We start from the raw sequence: 13,132 nt of genomic DNA, 5'->3' as shown, positions 1-13,132 counted from the left end.
GGCCATTTCAGCATACTGTAAATAAACAGAAGCTCTTTACTTACCCAAATAAAACATTTTAGGAGAGAAATCTGTATAGATTTATGTCTAGCGCTTGTTTGTCTGAAAGAAAATGTTTTTTTTTTTTAAGAATTATAGTTTGCTTACTTCAGCGCTCCCCAGTGGCAAGATCTGCCGAATTACAAGAGTCCACCTTACATTCAGCTTAAAATACCCTATATATTATATATTATATATTCCACAATCCTCTGATCTAAACCTGATGAACTGAGATGGTGATTTGAGGTGATTTAATTGGGATGAGCTGGAGCTTCACAGCGTGAAGAAAAAGCAGCAACTATTGTTCAGCACCTCCAGAAACTCATTCCTTCAAGACGCTGAGAAAACTATTCCAGGTGACTCTTCCTCATGAAGAGTACCAAGATTAAAATACCAAGAGTGTGCAGATCTGTCCTCAAAGATAAATGTGCTCCTTGGAAGAATCTAAATATCTACAACTAATTGACTGATAAATGCACAAAACATACTCAAAAAAAAAAGTTTCTCCAGTCTTGGATAATTGGATAATTCTCACCACGTCGGGCTGAAATAGTCCTTGGAAATCCAGATAAATATAGTGAAACAATAAAGAAAAAATAATACACCTTTGTTTTGGCCGTGAAAAAAGGTTAAATGTAATTGATACCATATGGATTCCATTTTTGGCTGGCTTGTCATCTGGGGTAAGAAAAAAAAATACTGCCCCCAAAGGTCAGGGTAGGAATTACAACTACATTTGACTGCTGTCACGTTTAACACTTTTTGCTTACTAAATATTTTTTGCATGTGTTCCTGTAGTTCCTTTAATGCAGGGGTGTCCAAACTTTTTTTTGTTGGGGGCCATTAGGAGAAATATATTTGAAGTCACGGGTCACACTCTGTAATAAAACAAATAATGAAATATACCACTTTAAATAATACATTTATCCTGATTATTTCATTTACACACCATTTTACTTCACTTACTATCTTTATCTTTGACAGTGTTGTGTAAACTAAGATTTTTCAAATTGATGTTTAATTTCATGATGTCTCTTAATATTAAACTCCTTAATTACGGCAACTTTTACGACTCTTTGCCCCGTTTTTCTGCGCTAGAAATGCGCACCCTCTCCGCTTTTAGACTCTTTGGCCCGTTTCTGACACCTAGCGTTCAAACTTTGAGTGTCACATTATAAAAACCTGCTTAACAGCGGGCCAACTTTCATTCTATTTCTAAAATACCTCTGCTTTAATGTATTTATATTGCATTTACAAAAACAAAAAAGAAACACATTAAATAAAAAGAGTTTACTGGGTCTACTGTATGTGATTGCACTGCATGCTCATAGTAAATTACACATGCACATTACTATAATTACTATTATATATTATGTCTGCTGTGCTGGTTAAACTAAACTGCAGAGACAGGGTTAGGGGAAAGATCAGCTCTGGGAACAGCTGATTGGACCTGTGTGCTCTAATCACGACAGTTGTGGCAGGAATACGGCAGGCGTCCACGTGCGGCGTCAGAGGATAGCGACCACAGTGTGTTTGTGTGTGTGGAGTGTGTGCCCACTGTTAAGAGTGTGTGTGTGGAGCAGAGGAGCTGTTAGAGTGTGTGTGGAGTGTGCGGAGGATGCTGTGTGTGAAGGGGGACAGTGCGGCGGATGAGCGCGCGGACGGTACGGCGGAGTCTCGCGGGGTAAAGAGGAAGATCTCGCTCACCTGGTAACTCTCTTACTTTATTTACCACCTGTTTTCAGACAGAGCCGCTCTCTGATTGGCTAAGAGCTTGTGTCGCTCTGCTATAGCCGACTCGGATCAGTGCTGAGTGGGTATGGACTGTTCAGCCAATCACAGCGCAGATAGGCGGAATACGGGTGTAAAAAAAGGGCGCGTGGCTTTAACACAACAAACAGTAACTTGAACTAATAAAGTTACATCTTTATAAAGTTCAGTAAGTTATTTTAGGAAGAATCCGGATTAATCCGGTTTACATTAAAAATTAATCGGTTTAGAAATATAAACGATATTTAATGACAAAATACGCTTAGCTAATCCTTATATAAACTACAACTCAGTTACCTAGCCTAGCCTAGCATAGCTAACTCTTAAAACAGCCTCTATCTAACACCGAGCACGCGGGGCTTTTTTTTAGCTAGGTTAGCCTGGATAACCGGACACATCTTAACCCCTTACTGACTAACCCCTCAGCTTTAACCCCAAACTAACCCTACAAACTAATCTGACCAGTTCTAACCCCTGATTGGATACTCTACAGGCCTGTTAAAGTGGGAGCAGATTATAAACAGACTGATTACACCGCCACCATGCACGAGACTCTCGTTACCAAGGAGATTCAGATGCCAACATGGCGGTGCATGAGCATGTTGCAATCAATGTTTGTGCTTCTGCTTGTGCGTTGTTGGGTAAAGTGCTGGATAGGGTAAAGCGCTGGGTTAAATAAAGTGCTGGGATGGATAAAGTGCTGGATAGGGTAAAGTAGTGGGCTGGGTAAAGTGCTGGGCTTGATAAGTGCTGGGCTTTAGGGGTGTGCCATATCGTATGGTCCGCGATAATACCGCCAATTTTTTCAATATCGTGAGCGATATTATACCCTGAAATATCGTGCCATATCACCCATCCCCAATTATCACATCAGGGTACTACATTTATGCTGTTTTTAGCAAAAGAAAATTTTACACTGTTCTCATTTCCCATTTTATATCTACTAGAAACAGATTATATCTGTCCAGTATCATTTATTTTACTTTAATCCTGGATATATGGAGATATGTAGAACACATTATTAGTACCATGACATTCTGGATCATTGACTTTTGTTACAAATCTGAGTAATTTTTGGTATTTTATAAAATCTCAGTTAAGGGTGTGCCATATCACATCACATGCAAAAAGAAAATGTAATATTCATTTTGTTGCACTAGTGTATTCTTGAAATAATTTTTTTAATTCAGTATTTCGTCATATCGCCAAGAGTATCGTTATCGCGTAAATACCATGAAATATTGTGATATTATTTTAGGGCCATATCGCCCACCCCTACTGGGCTGGATAAAGTGCTGGGCTGGATAAAGTGCTGGGCTGGATAAAGTGCTGGGCTGGATAAAGTGCTGGATAGAGTAAGGTGCTGGGCTGGATAAAGTGCTGGATAGAGTAAGGTGCTGGGCTGGATAAAGTGCTGGATATGGTAAAGTGCAGGGCAGGATAAAGTGCTGGATAGGGTAAAGTGCAGGGCTGGGTAGGGTAAAGTGCTAGATAAGGTAAAGTGCAGGGCTGGGTAAAGTGCTGGATAAGGTAAAGTGCTGGGCTGGATAAGGTGCTAGATAAGGTAAAGTGCAGGGCTGGATAGGGTAAAGTGCAGGGCTGGGTAGGGTAAAGTGCTGGGTTAAATAAAGTGCTGGGATGGATAAAGTGCTGGATAGGGTAAAGTAGTGGGCTGGGTAAAGTGCTGGGCTTGATAAGTGCTGGGCTTTAGGGGTGTGCCATATCGTATGGTCCGCGATAATACCGCCAATTTTTTCAATATCGTGAGCGATATTATACCCTGAAATATCGTGCCATATCACCCATCCCCAATTATCACATCAGGGTACTACATTTATGCTGTTTTTAGCAAAAGAAAATTTTACACTGTTCTCATTTCCCATTTTATATCTACTAGAAACAGATTATATCTGTCCAGTATCATTTATTTTACTTTAATCCTGGATATATGGAGATATGTAGAACACATTATTAGTACCATGACATTCTGGATCATTGACTTTTGTTACAAATCTGAGTAATTTTTGGTATTTTATAAAATCTCAGTTAAGGGTGTGCCATATCACATCACATGCAAAAAGAAAATGTAATATTCATTTTGTTGCACTAGTGTATTCTTGAAATAATTTTTTTAATTCAGTATTTCGTCATATCGCCAAGAGTATCGTTATCGCGTAAATACCATGAAATATTGTGATATTATTTTAGGGCCATATCGCCCACCCCTACTGGGCTGGATAAAGTGCTGGGCTGGATAAAGTGCTGGGCTGGATAAAGTGCTGGGCTGGATAAAGTGCTGGATAGAGTAAGGTGCTGGGCTGGATAAAGTGCTGGATAGAGTAAGGTGCTGGGCTGGATAAAGTGCTGGATATGGTAAAGTGCAGGGCAGGATAAAGTGCTGGATAGGGTAAAGTGCAGGGCTGGGTAGGGTAAAGTGCTAGATAAGGTAAAGTGCAGGGCTGGGTAAAGTGCTGGATAAGGTAAAGTGCTGGGCTGGATAAGGTGCTAGATAAGGTAAAGTGCAGGGCTGGATAGGGTAAAGTGCAGGGCTGGGTAGGGTAAAGTGCTGGGCTGGATAAAGTGCTAGATAAGGTAAAGTGCTGGATAGGGTAAAGTGCAGGGCTGGGTAGGGTAAAGTGCTGGGCTGGATAAAGTGCTAGAAAAGGTAAAGTGCTGGGCTGGATAAAGTGCTAGATAAGGTAAAGTGCTGGGCTGGATAAAGTGCTGGGCTGGATAAAGTGCTGGGCTGGATAAAGTGCTGGGCTGGGTAAAGTGCTGGGCTGGATAAAGTGCTGGATAGGGTAAAGTGCTGGGCTGGGTAAAGTGCTGGATAGGGTAAAGTGCTGTTTTTGGTAAAGTGCTGGGCTGGGTAAAGTGCTGGGCTGGATAAAGTGCTGGATAGGGTAAAGTACTGGGCTGGATAAAGTGCTGGGCTGGATAAAGTGCTGGATAGGGTAAAGTGCTGGGCTGGGTAAAGTGCTGTTTTTGGTAAAGTGCTGGGCTGGATAAAGTGCTGGGCTGGATAAAGTGCTGGATAGGGTAAAGTGCTGGGCTGGGTAAAGTGCTGTTTTTGGTAAAGTGCTGGGCTGGATAAAGTGCTGTTTTTGGTAAAGTGCTGGGCTGGATAAAGTGCTGGGCTGGATAAAGTGCTGGATAGGGTAAAGTACTGGGCAGGGTAAAGTGCTGGGCAGGGTAAAGTGCTGGGCTGGGTAAAGTGCTGGAAAGGGTAAACTATGGGCTGGGTAAAGTATTATAGGTGAAAGGCGCTTCCCACAAATAGTAATATTATTAATTAATTAGTAATATTAGTATTAATTAATTATTATTGTCTTAATTATTAAGTGTCTCCCTTAACCCTTGTAACCGTTACCTCAGTACCTGACCCTTGTATTTTGGTGTAATTAAGTTAATTAAAGAGGAGCAGAGTGTGATCAGTGTTCTCTGTTCTTTCACAGCTGTGATGTGTGTGAAAATGAAGAGGCGAAGTACAGGTGTCCAAACTGCCTGAAGTTTTCCTGCAGGTAAGGTTTCTCTATTGCTCTGGGTCTGTCTGTACTGAGCTGTAATATAGTTATTTTTTGCTGCATACACACTACAGGTCAAAAGTTTTAGAACACTCATAATTTGAGTCTGACCTTTTCAGTTTCCATCAGTTTCCAAGAATCTTTTAAAGGTGTAGAAAACTGTACTCAGTGCACTCTGATATGTTTTATCTTTAATTCCTCTAAAAGGAAGAACTCCTATTATTTTTTTAGCATTTTTTTAGTTGTTTTTAAGAGTCTTTAAGACATTCTGAATTTACTTTTAACTATTGACTCAAAAATGCCTCCCCTTGCCTTTTAATGCAGTTTACACATAATTATTATCATATATATATTTTTAATATTATTTTTTAATGTTATTTCCGTAAAAGTTCCATTTGCTTACTGCTTACCTTTGTTCAGCTTGCAGTTAATTAATTTTGTAGTGTTTTAGATCATATGCTAGACCTGAAGTGAAGCAGAAATGTGAAGTGTACTGACTGTATTGATGGATCTGTGCAGTCTGCCCTGTGTGAAGAGGCATAAACTCCAGTCAGGCTGCAGCGGCGTTCGGGACAAGACCGCCTTCGTGGTTCTGTCTCAATTCAGCGAAATCAACCTGCTTAATGGTGACTGCATATATAAATAAAAAAATCTAAAATAAATGATTTAATTTTGCTTTGCAAAAATATTCATACCCCTTGAACTTTTTAACATTTTGTCACATTATAATCACTTAATTTAACAACTTACTTATTTATTTATTTATTTATTTATTTATTTTTTTTAAGTGATAGACCAACAAATGGAGCATATAACCATGAATTGGAACAAAAATGACATGTCTCTTTATTTTTTATTTTTTATTAAAAAAAATCTGAAAAGTGTGACGTGCAGAAGTATTCAGCCCCCATATCAATACTACAGTAGCGCCACCTTTTACTGCAATTACAGCTGCAATGCAGAATAACTCAATAATACAATAATTTTTGAAGAACAACTGAAGAACAACTTGGGTGTGTTCTTTTTTTTTTTTTTTTCTTCCCATCAACTCTGACCAGCTTCCCTGTCCCTGCTGAACAAAAGCATGCCCACAGCATGATGTTTTGGAGTGCACAACTTGATGCCCTCCAGTGCTTAATCTGTAAGTTTGGGCCATTTCTTGATAGGTTTGCAGGTGTAAAATACTTTTTTTATTTTTGGATAAAAGATTCTACAGTGCTCCTTGGGATGGTTAAAGCTTGGGATATGTTTTTATAACTGAACCCTGCTTTAATCTTCTTCTCCACAACTTTATCTCTGACCTGTCTGATGAGTTCCCTGGTCTTAAAGGGTTAGGGTTACAAAACACTGACGCTTTCACAGAAAAGGTGTATAAATTACACACAGCTGGACTCTATTAACTAAATAAAATTAAAATTAAAAAGTGACTTCTTAAGGCAATTGATTGTACTGGATTTTATTTAGAGGGTTCAGAGTAAAGAGGGTTAAATACTTTTGGTTCAGATTTTAAAATCCAAGTATAATTTTTGTTCCGCTTCAAAATAATGTGTTGATTTATGTTGGTCTATCATTTAAAATCTAAAAAAAAAAGAAAATAAGGTGACAAAATGTGAAAACGTCCAATGGGTATGAATACTTTTGTTTTTGTGCAGTTGTGTAACCTATCGCAGAAGTTCCAGTTTAAAGTACAGGTGATGGGAATTGTAATGCAGACCCTGTCCCTTTCAGACTACAGGTACCTGGAAGAAACGGCACGTGTAGCAGACAAACCCATCAGAGACACCATCCTGCACACCCCCTCTCACACCACTAACCCAGTGAGTCCTCCAACTGCACCCACACTTCACCATTTACTGAATAATTAATACAAACGAGCATTATTTACAGTTTCTCTCGTTCTCTCTCTCTCTCTCTCTTTAGAAGAAGCTGCTGAATAAGAATGCAGTTGCAGCTAAAGTAAACCTGAGACTCCTCCCCAGATCCTTCTCCAGACACAAGGAGAACACGTCTGGCTACAATAAATCGTGAGTGTGATATCTCATATACAATTCAGCAAGCTCTCCAGAGAAATGTGTTTTGGTGTTTTTTTGTTCGGCTTCAGTTCAATTACCGTATTTTTCGCACTATAAGGTGCACTTAAAATCCTTTAATTTACAGCTTATGTATAAATTCCACCAGTCAGGTATTAAGGAGCAGTAAAGCCACTCCACTAAAGTACAGCGTTATACAGGAGTTTCAGTGAAGTTAATGCAACCAAGCATCAAAGCTGGAGCATCATTAGCATTAGCCGCTAACTGTGCTAAGCGCTAGCTCTTTCGTAATTCAGAGGTGAGTATTATCAGCCTGTAGTCTGCTGCTAACCCCAGCTAGAACTGCTGGAGCAGTACCGCTTACCACCCTAAGTGCTAGCTCTAGATCTTTTGCTGTTTAGAGGTGAGTATATCAGACTGTAGCCTGTGCATGTGCACCGTGTTAAAACACGGTACGTTGGACGGACTGCTAGCTTATGTCACTCTAACTTTTTTTTAGGAACACTCAGGGGTTCTCAGTGTAGTGCTGTCGGGCGGGCTAGTACTAGTGGTTAGCGGCTAATGCTAATCTCCAGCGTCCAGACTTTAAAAGAAAATGTTTTTTTTAAGACTTACAGTTTTGTTTACTTACCTTAGCTTTACTTAATTAGAAGGAAAATGTGGCGACACCCTTGTTCCTTACTAGTGTGAACCTTATAGTGCAAAAAAATGGACTATATTAGACTCTAAGGCAGGTAAGAATACAATAATTTCATTTACATGTGTGAAGCAAAATAGTCCCACCAAGACCTGTGAGACCAGGTTGTCTATCCCAGTCCCAAAATGAACTCTAGAGCAGTTAATGTTATGTTAAGGCTGGGCCTGGACAGCAGGTTCACAGTTGCAACAACAGAAAATAATTGTTTACTAATCAACTGATAAAAAAATAATGGACAGATTAGTTGACCTATAAAATAGTCATTGGTGCAGCCCTAGTTAAAAAAAAAAAAAAAAAAAAAAAAAAAAAACTTGTCAATGTCTTTTAAAGCAAAAACTGTGAAGCATGGTGGCAGTAGTATAATGGTTTGGGGATGCTTTGCTTTTGCATTTTTTCATACAGTGTTTTCATACAGGGCTCTCTGTCCCTTTTATGCATTATTATGATTTTGCTTTGTTAATTTATTGAGAATAAATGCACAGAAAATCAAGGTATAAATATTTTCACTGCACTATATACTATTATGATTATCATTATTGTTTTTTTTAAGAACAGTCAAATGCAATCTAGTGGTTTTTAGGTTGAGTGTTTATTGCACGCTCAGCAGCAGGGCAAGCAGTTTAAGGTTTGGCCCACTGGGTGGCGCTCTGGTACCTCAGGGCAGGCAGATGCTGTGGATGTACACACTGCAGCTTCACTGGTGCTTCAGACCTGTGGTTTTACACACACACACACACACACACACACACACACACACACACACACACAGAACCTCTTACTTGATGTGGCTCTTGAAAACAAACCTCACGAGACTGTGCCCACCCTCTAACTGTGTTTTAACTCCCCGCTGGCCGTCACATGTTACTGCCACATGACATCACTTAACACCAGCCCCAACACACACTGACACAGAGCTGAGTTCAAGTGTTCACTTTTGTTTTCACTTTATTTTACAGCAATAATAACTTGGTACCTGTGCAGGAATAATAATCATTTAACCCTATTCTATGTTTTTACTGCTTAAATGCAGCATAGCTAAAGAATCTCTATAGGTGTTTCTCATAAAGTGGCCAGTCAGGGGAAGTGCATGGTGGGTGTTTCTAATAAAGTGGCCAATGTAAGGGAGAATAAAGCAGGGTGGGTTTTTTTTTTTTTTTGTTAAAAAGTGGCCAGTTTGTGGAAGTTTATCTTGTTGTTTCTAATAAAGTGGCCAGTAATTGGATGCTCAAGGTGGAGGTTTCTAATAAAGTAGCCAATGAGATGGAGGATGAAGTAAAGGTTTCTAATAAAAAGGCCAGTGTGTGGAAGTTTAAGATGAGGGTTTCCAATAAAGTGGCCGGTGAATGGAAGTACACAATAGGTGTTTCTGATAAAATGGCCAGTGAGAGAATGTTTGAAGTAGGTGTTTCTAATAAAGTGGCCAGTAATTGGATGCTCAAGGTGGAGGTTTCTAATAAAGTAGCCAATGAGAGGGAGGATGAAGTAAAGGTTTCCAATAAAGTGGCCAGTGAATAGAAGTGAACAATAGATGTTTCTGTTAAAATGGCTATTGTATGGAAGCACAGGTTAGGTGTTTCTAATAAAGTGTTCAGTGAGAGAATGTTCGAAGTAGGTGTTTCTAATAAAGTGGCCAGTGAGAGAATGTTCGAAGTAGGTGTTTCTAATAAAGTGGCCAGTGAGAGAATGTTTGAAGTAGGTGTTTCTAATAAAGTGGCCAGTGAGAGAATGTTCAAAATAGGTGTTTCTAATAAAGTGGCCAGTGAGAGAATATTTGAAGTAGGTGTTTCTAATAAAGTGGCCAGTGAGAGAATGTTCAAAGTAGGTGTTTCTAATAAAGTGGCCAGTGAGAGAATGTTCAAAGTAGGTGTTTCTAATAAAGTGGCCAGTGAGAGAATGTTTGAAGTAGGTGTTTCTAATAAAGTGGCCAGTGAGAGAATGTTCGAAGTAGGTGTTTCTAATAAAGTGGCCAGTGAGCGAATGTTTGAAGTAGGTGTTTCTAATAAAGTGGCCAGTGAGAGAATGTTCAAAATAGGTGTTTCTAATAAAGTGGCCAGTGAGAGAATATTTGAAGTAGGTGTTTCTAATAAAGTGGCCAGTGAGAGAATGTTCAAAGTAGGTGTTTCTAATAAAGTGGCCAGTGAGAGAATGTTTGAAGTAGGTGTTTCTAATAAAGTGGCCAGTGAGAGAATGTTCAAAGTAGGTGTTTCTAATAAAGTGGCCAGTGAGAGAATGTTTGAAGTAGGTGTTTCTAATAAAGTGGCCAGTGAAAGAAAGTTCAAAATAGGTGTTTCTAATAAAGTGGCCAGTGAGAGAATATTTGAAGTAGGTGTTTCTAATAAAGTGGCCAGTGAGAGAATGTTCAAAGTAGGTGTTTCTAATAAAGTGGCCAGTGAGAGAATGTTCAAAGTAGGTGTTTCTAATAAAGTGGCCAGTGAGAGAATATTTGAAGTAGGTGTTTCTAATAAAGTGGCCAGTGAGAGAATGTTCAAAGTAGGTGTTTCTAATAAAGTGGCCAGTGAGAGAATGTTCGAAGTAGGTGTTTCTAATAAAGTGGCCAGTAAGAGAATGTTTGAAGTAGGTGTTTCTAATAAAGTGGCCAGTGAGAGAATGTTCAAAGTAGGTGTTTCTAATAAAGTGGCCAGTGAGAGAATGTTCGAAGTAGGTGTTTCTAATAAAGTGGCCAGTAAGAGAATGTTTGAAGTAGGTGTTTCTAATAAAGTGGCCAGTGAGAGAATGTTTCAAGTAGGTGTTTCTAATAAAGTGGCCAGTGAGAGAATGTTTCAAGTAGCTGTTTCTAATAAAGTGGCCAGTAAGAGAATGTTTGAAGTAGGTGTTTCTAATAAAGTGGTCAGTGAGAGAATGTTCGAAGTAGGTGTTTCTAATAAAGTGGCCAGTGAGAGAATGTTCGAAGTAGGTGTTTCTAATAAAGTGGCCAGTGAGAGAATGTTTGAAGTAGGTGTTTCTAATAAAGTGGCCAGTGAGAGAATGTTCAAAATAGGTGTTTCTAATAAAGTGGCCAGTGAGAGAATGTTTCAAGTAGCTGTTTCTAATAAAGTGGCCAGTAAGAGAATGTTTGAAGTAGGTGTTTCTAATAAAGTGGTCAGTGAGAGAATGTTCGAAGTAGGTGTTTCTAATAAAGTGGCCAGTGAGAGAATGTTCGAAGTAGGTGTTTCTAATAAGTCTTCAGTGTGTGAAAGCAGAAGGTTGCTGTTTCTGAAAGTATAACCTAGGGGTTTCCAATAAAGTGGCCCCAGTTTGGAAGTTATAAATTTATATCTCAAATAAAGTAACCAGTTTTTAGAAGTACAGTTTGTGTGTTTCCAACAAATCAACCAATCGGTGGAAGCACAAAGTAGCTGTTTCCAATAAAGTGGCAAGGTAGGAATGGAAGGACAAGGTAGGGGTTTCCAATAAAGCTGCCAATGAGTGTTCTAGCGAGGAAGGGTGTTGTATTAAAGTTCTAGAGGGTTCAGGACAATTCCGCCTGTCTGTGTCCTGATCTCCTCCCAGTCCAGCTTCTCCATCACTGAGAGAAAAACACTCCGCACCTCATCACACAGTGCAGGGAGGGAAATGGCACAAAGACGCCATTCATGTCTCTCTGTGTGTGTGTGCGTGTGCGTGCGTGTGTGTGTGTGTGTGTAGTGAATGAAGTTGTTGTGAAATTGTGCAGACAGACTCACCGACGCACAGCAGAGAGCGACACACACAGCTGGAGACCCGCCGCTGATGTCACACGTACACACACTCACGCGCTGAACGCCAGCTCTAATGTGTGTAAATCTTCTCTGGGAGTCCGAGCTTTAGCCAGATTTTATTACAGCTGCAGTGAGCACACACACACACACACACACACACACATCACAGAGTGTTGCCCATGATAACTATATCACGATACTGTAATACTGCGTGATACGTGTGACGAGACGAGTGGCACGTGGCTCGCGAGATTAAAACGTGACAATATTTCTCGTCAAGCTTAAACCTGTCTCGCAGAGAAAAAAAAAACAGTATGTGAGCTCCGCGGTACAGTTAAAAAGCTCCACGCGACAGTAGGTGAGCTTCGCAGTACAGTTAAAAAAAAAAAAAAAAAAAAAAAAAAAAAGCGCCGCGCGACAGTAGGTGAGCTCTCCGCGCGACAGTGCTCTTACTTCCCAAAGATTCACAGCCCTAGTAAATACTGTAAGTAATCAGACTGTTTCATAGGCAGTATAATATAAATATCAGGAATTATGGATTTATCATTTCCCGTTTCACAGAATTTCACCACCAATTTTCTTCACCGCAGATTTACACTATTCATTTGATTACAGCGCCACCACGTAGAATAATGAAGCAGATTAAGGGTCATGAGTTTAGAGCTTCTGTGTTTCAATAAAATACATATATTTGACGCCATTTTTTAATAATGTATCACAATTGAATACGATACAATATATCACAATATAAATTTTTGGTCCCACCCTATACTCCAGACAACCTATAACTGTTGAACTTAATTTGAAATATTTTACTGTTAGACTGACTCTTAGTTTTGTTATATTTAACAAGTAATGCCCCAAGGAGGGTGAAGTCAGACTCCGCCTCTTTTTAAACTTCCCCTGATGCAGCATCACTGGAAGGCATCACAGCACACTCAAAGGAAAGTGCAGCAACTCAGCACTGATACACCAGCTAACAGACATCTGTGCAGACCAATATTACATTACAATATTACAGAGAGGTTAGAGAGGAACCCTTACTGTACCCATCCAGACTCTGGCTGCTGATGGAGAAACAACACTACCTGAAATTCAAACCAGTGATCGTCAGTTTATATTAGAAGAGTCTTAGTCAGCTGGAAGACACTAAACAATGTAAAGTAGTTAATTGCATAACCACAGTTTATTTGCACTCCTTCTGCCATAGTTGTTACTCTCAGTTGTTGACTCTGCTCTGCCCTCTAGTGGATGGATTGTTTATGTAATGTGACTTTGTATTTCTAATGTAAAGGAAGCAGAGAAGTATATGGGCGGTGATGGTGTAGAATGTATAGACAGTTCTCCAAAAAATCTAACTAATACTGTACTAAA

General features: G+C 39.6%; 1 protein-coding gene across 1 annotated transcript in view; it reads left to right on the top strand.

Annotated features, from left to right (window-relative positions):
- Positions 1-1,298: 1,298 nt before the first annotated feature.
- znhit6 (zinc finger HIT-type containing 6) overlaps positions 1,299-13,132 on the top strand; it is a 59,113-nt gene continuing 47,279 nt past the window's right edge. Inside the window, exons 1-5 of the mRNA XM_022677289.2 lie at positions 1,299-1,749; positions 5,265-5,330; positions 5,853-5,959; positions 7,062-7,150; positions 7,254-7,357. Of these exons, the coding sequence (XP_022533010.2) occupies positions 1,658-1,749; positions 5,265-5,330; positions 5,853-5,959; positions 7,062-7,150; positions 7,254-7,357 (458 nt within the window). The 5' untranslated portion in view covers positions 1,299-1,657. The remainder of the gene's footprint in view (positions 1,750-5,264; positions 5,331-5,852; positions 5,960-7,061; positions 7,151-7,253; positions 7,358-13,132) is intronic.

The sequence above is a fragment of the Astyanax mexicanus genome, chromosome 13 (genome assembly GCF_023375975.1).
Source record: "Astyanax mexicanus isolate ESR-SI-001 chromosome 13, AstMex3_surface, whole genome shotgun sequence".
Classification (NCBI taxonomy): domain Eukaryota; kingdom Metazoa; phylum Chordata; class Actinopteri; order Characiformes; family Acestrorhamphidae; genus Astyanax; species Astyanax mexicanus.
Note: the sequence above shows the minus strand (reverse complement) of the source record. Positions and strands in the feature narration are given on the sequence as shown.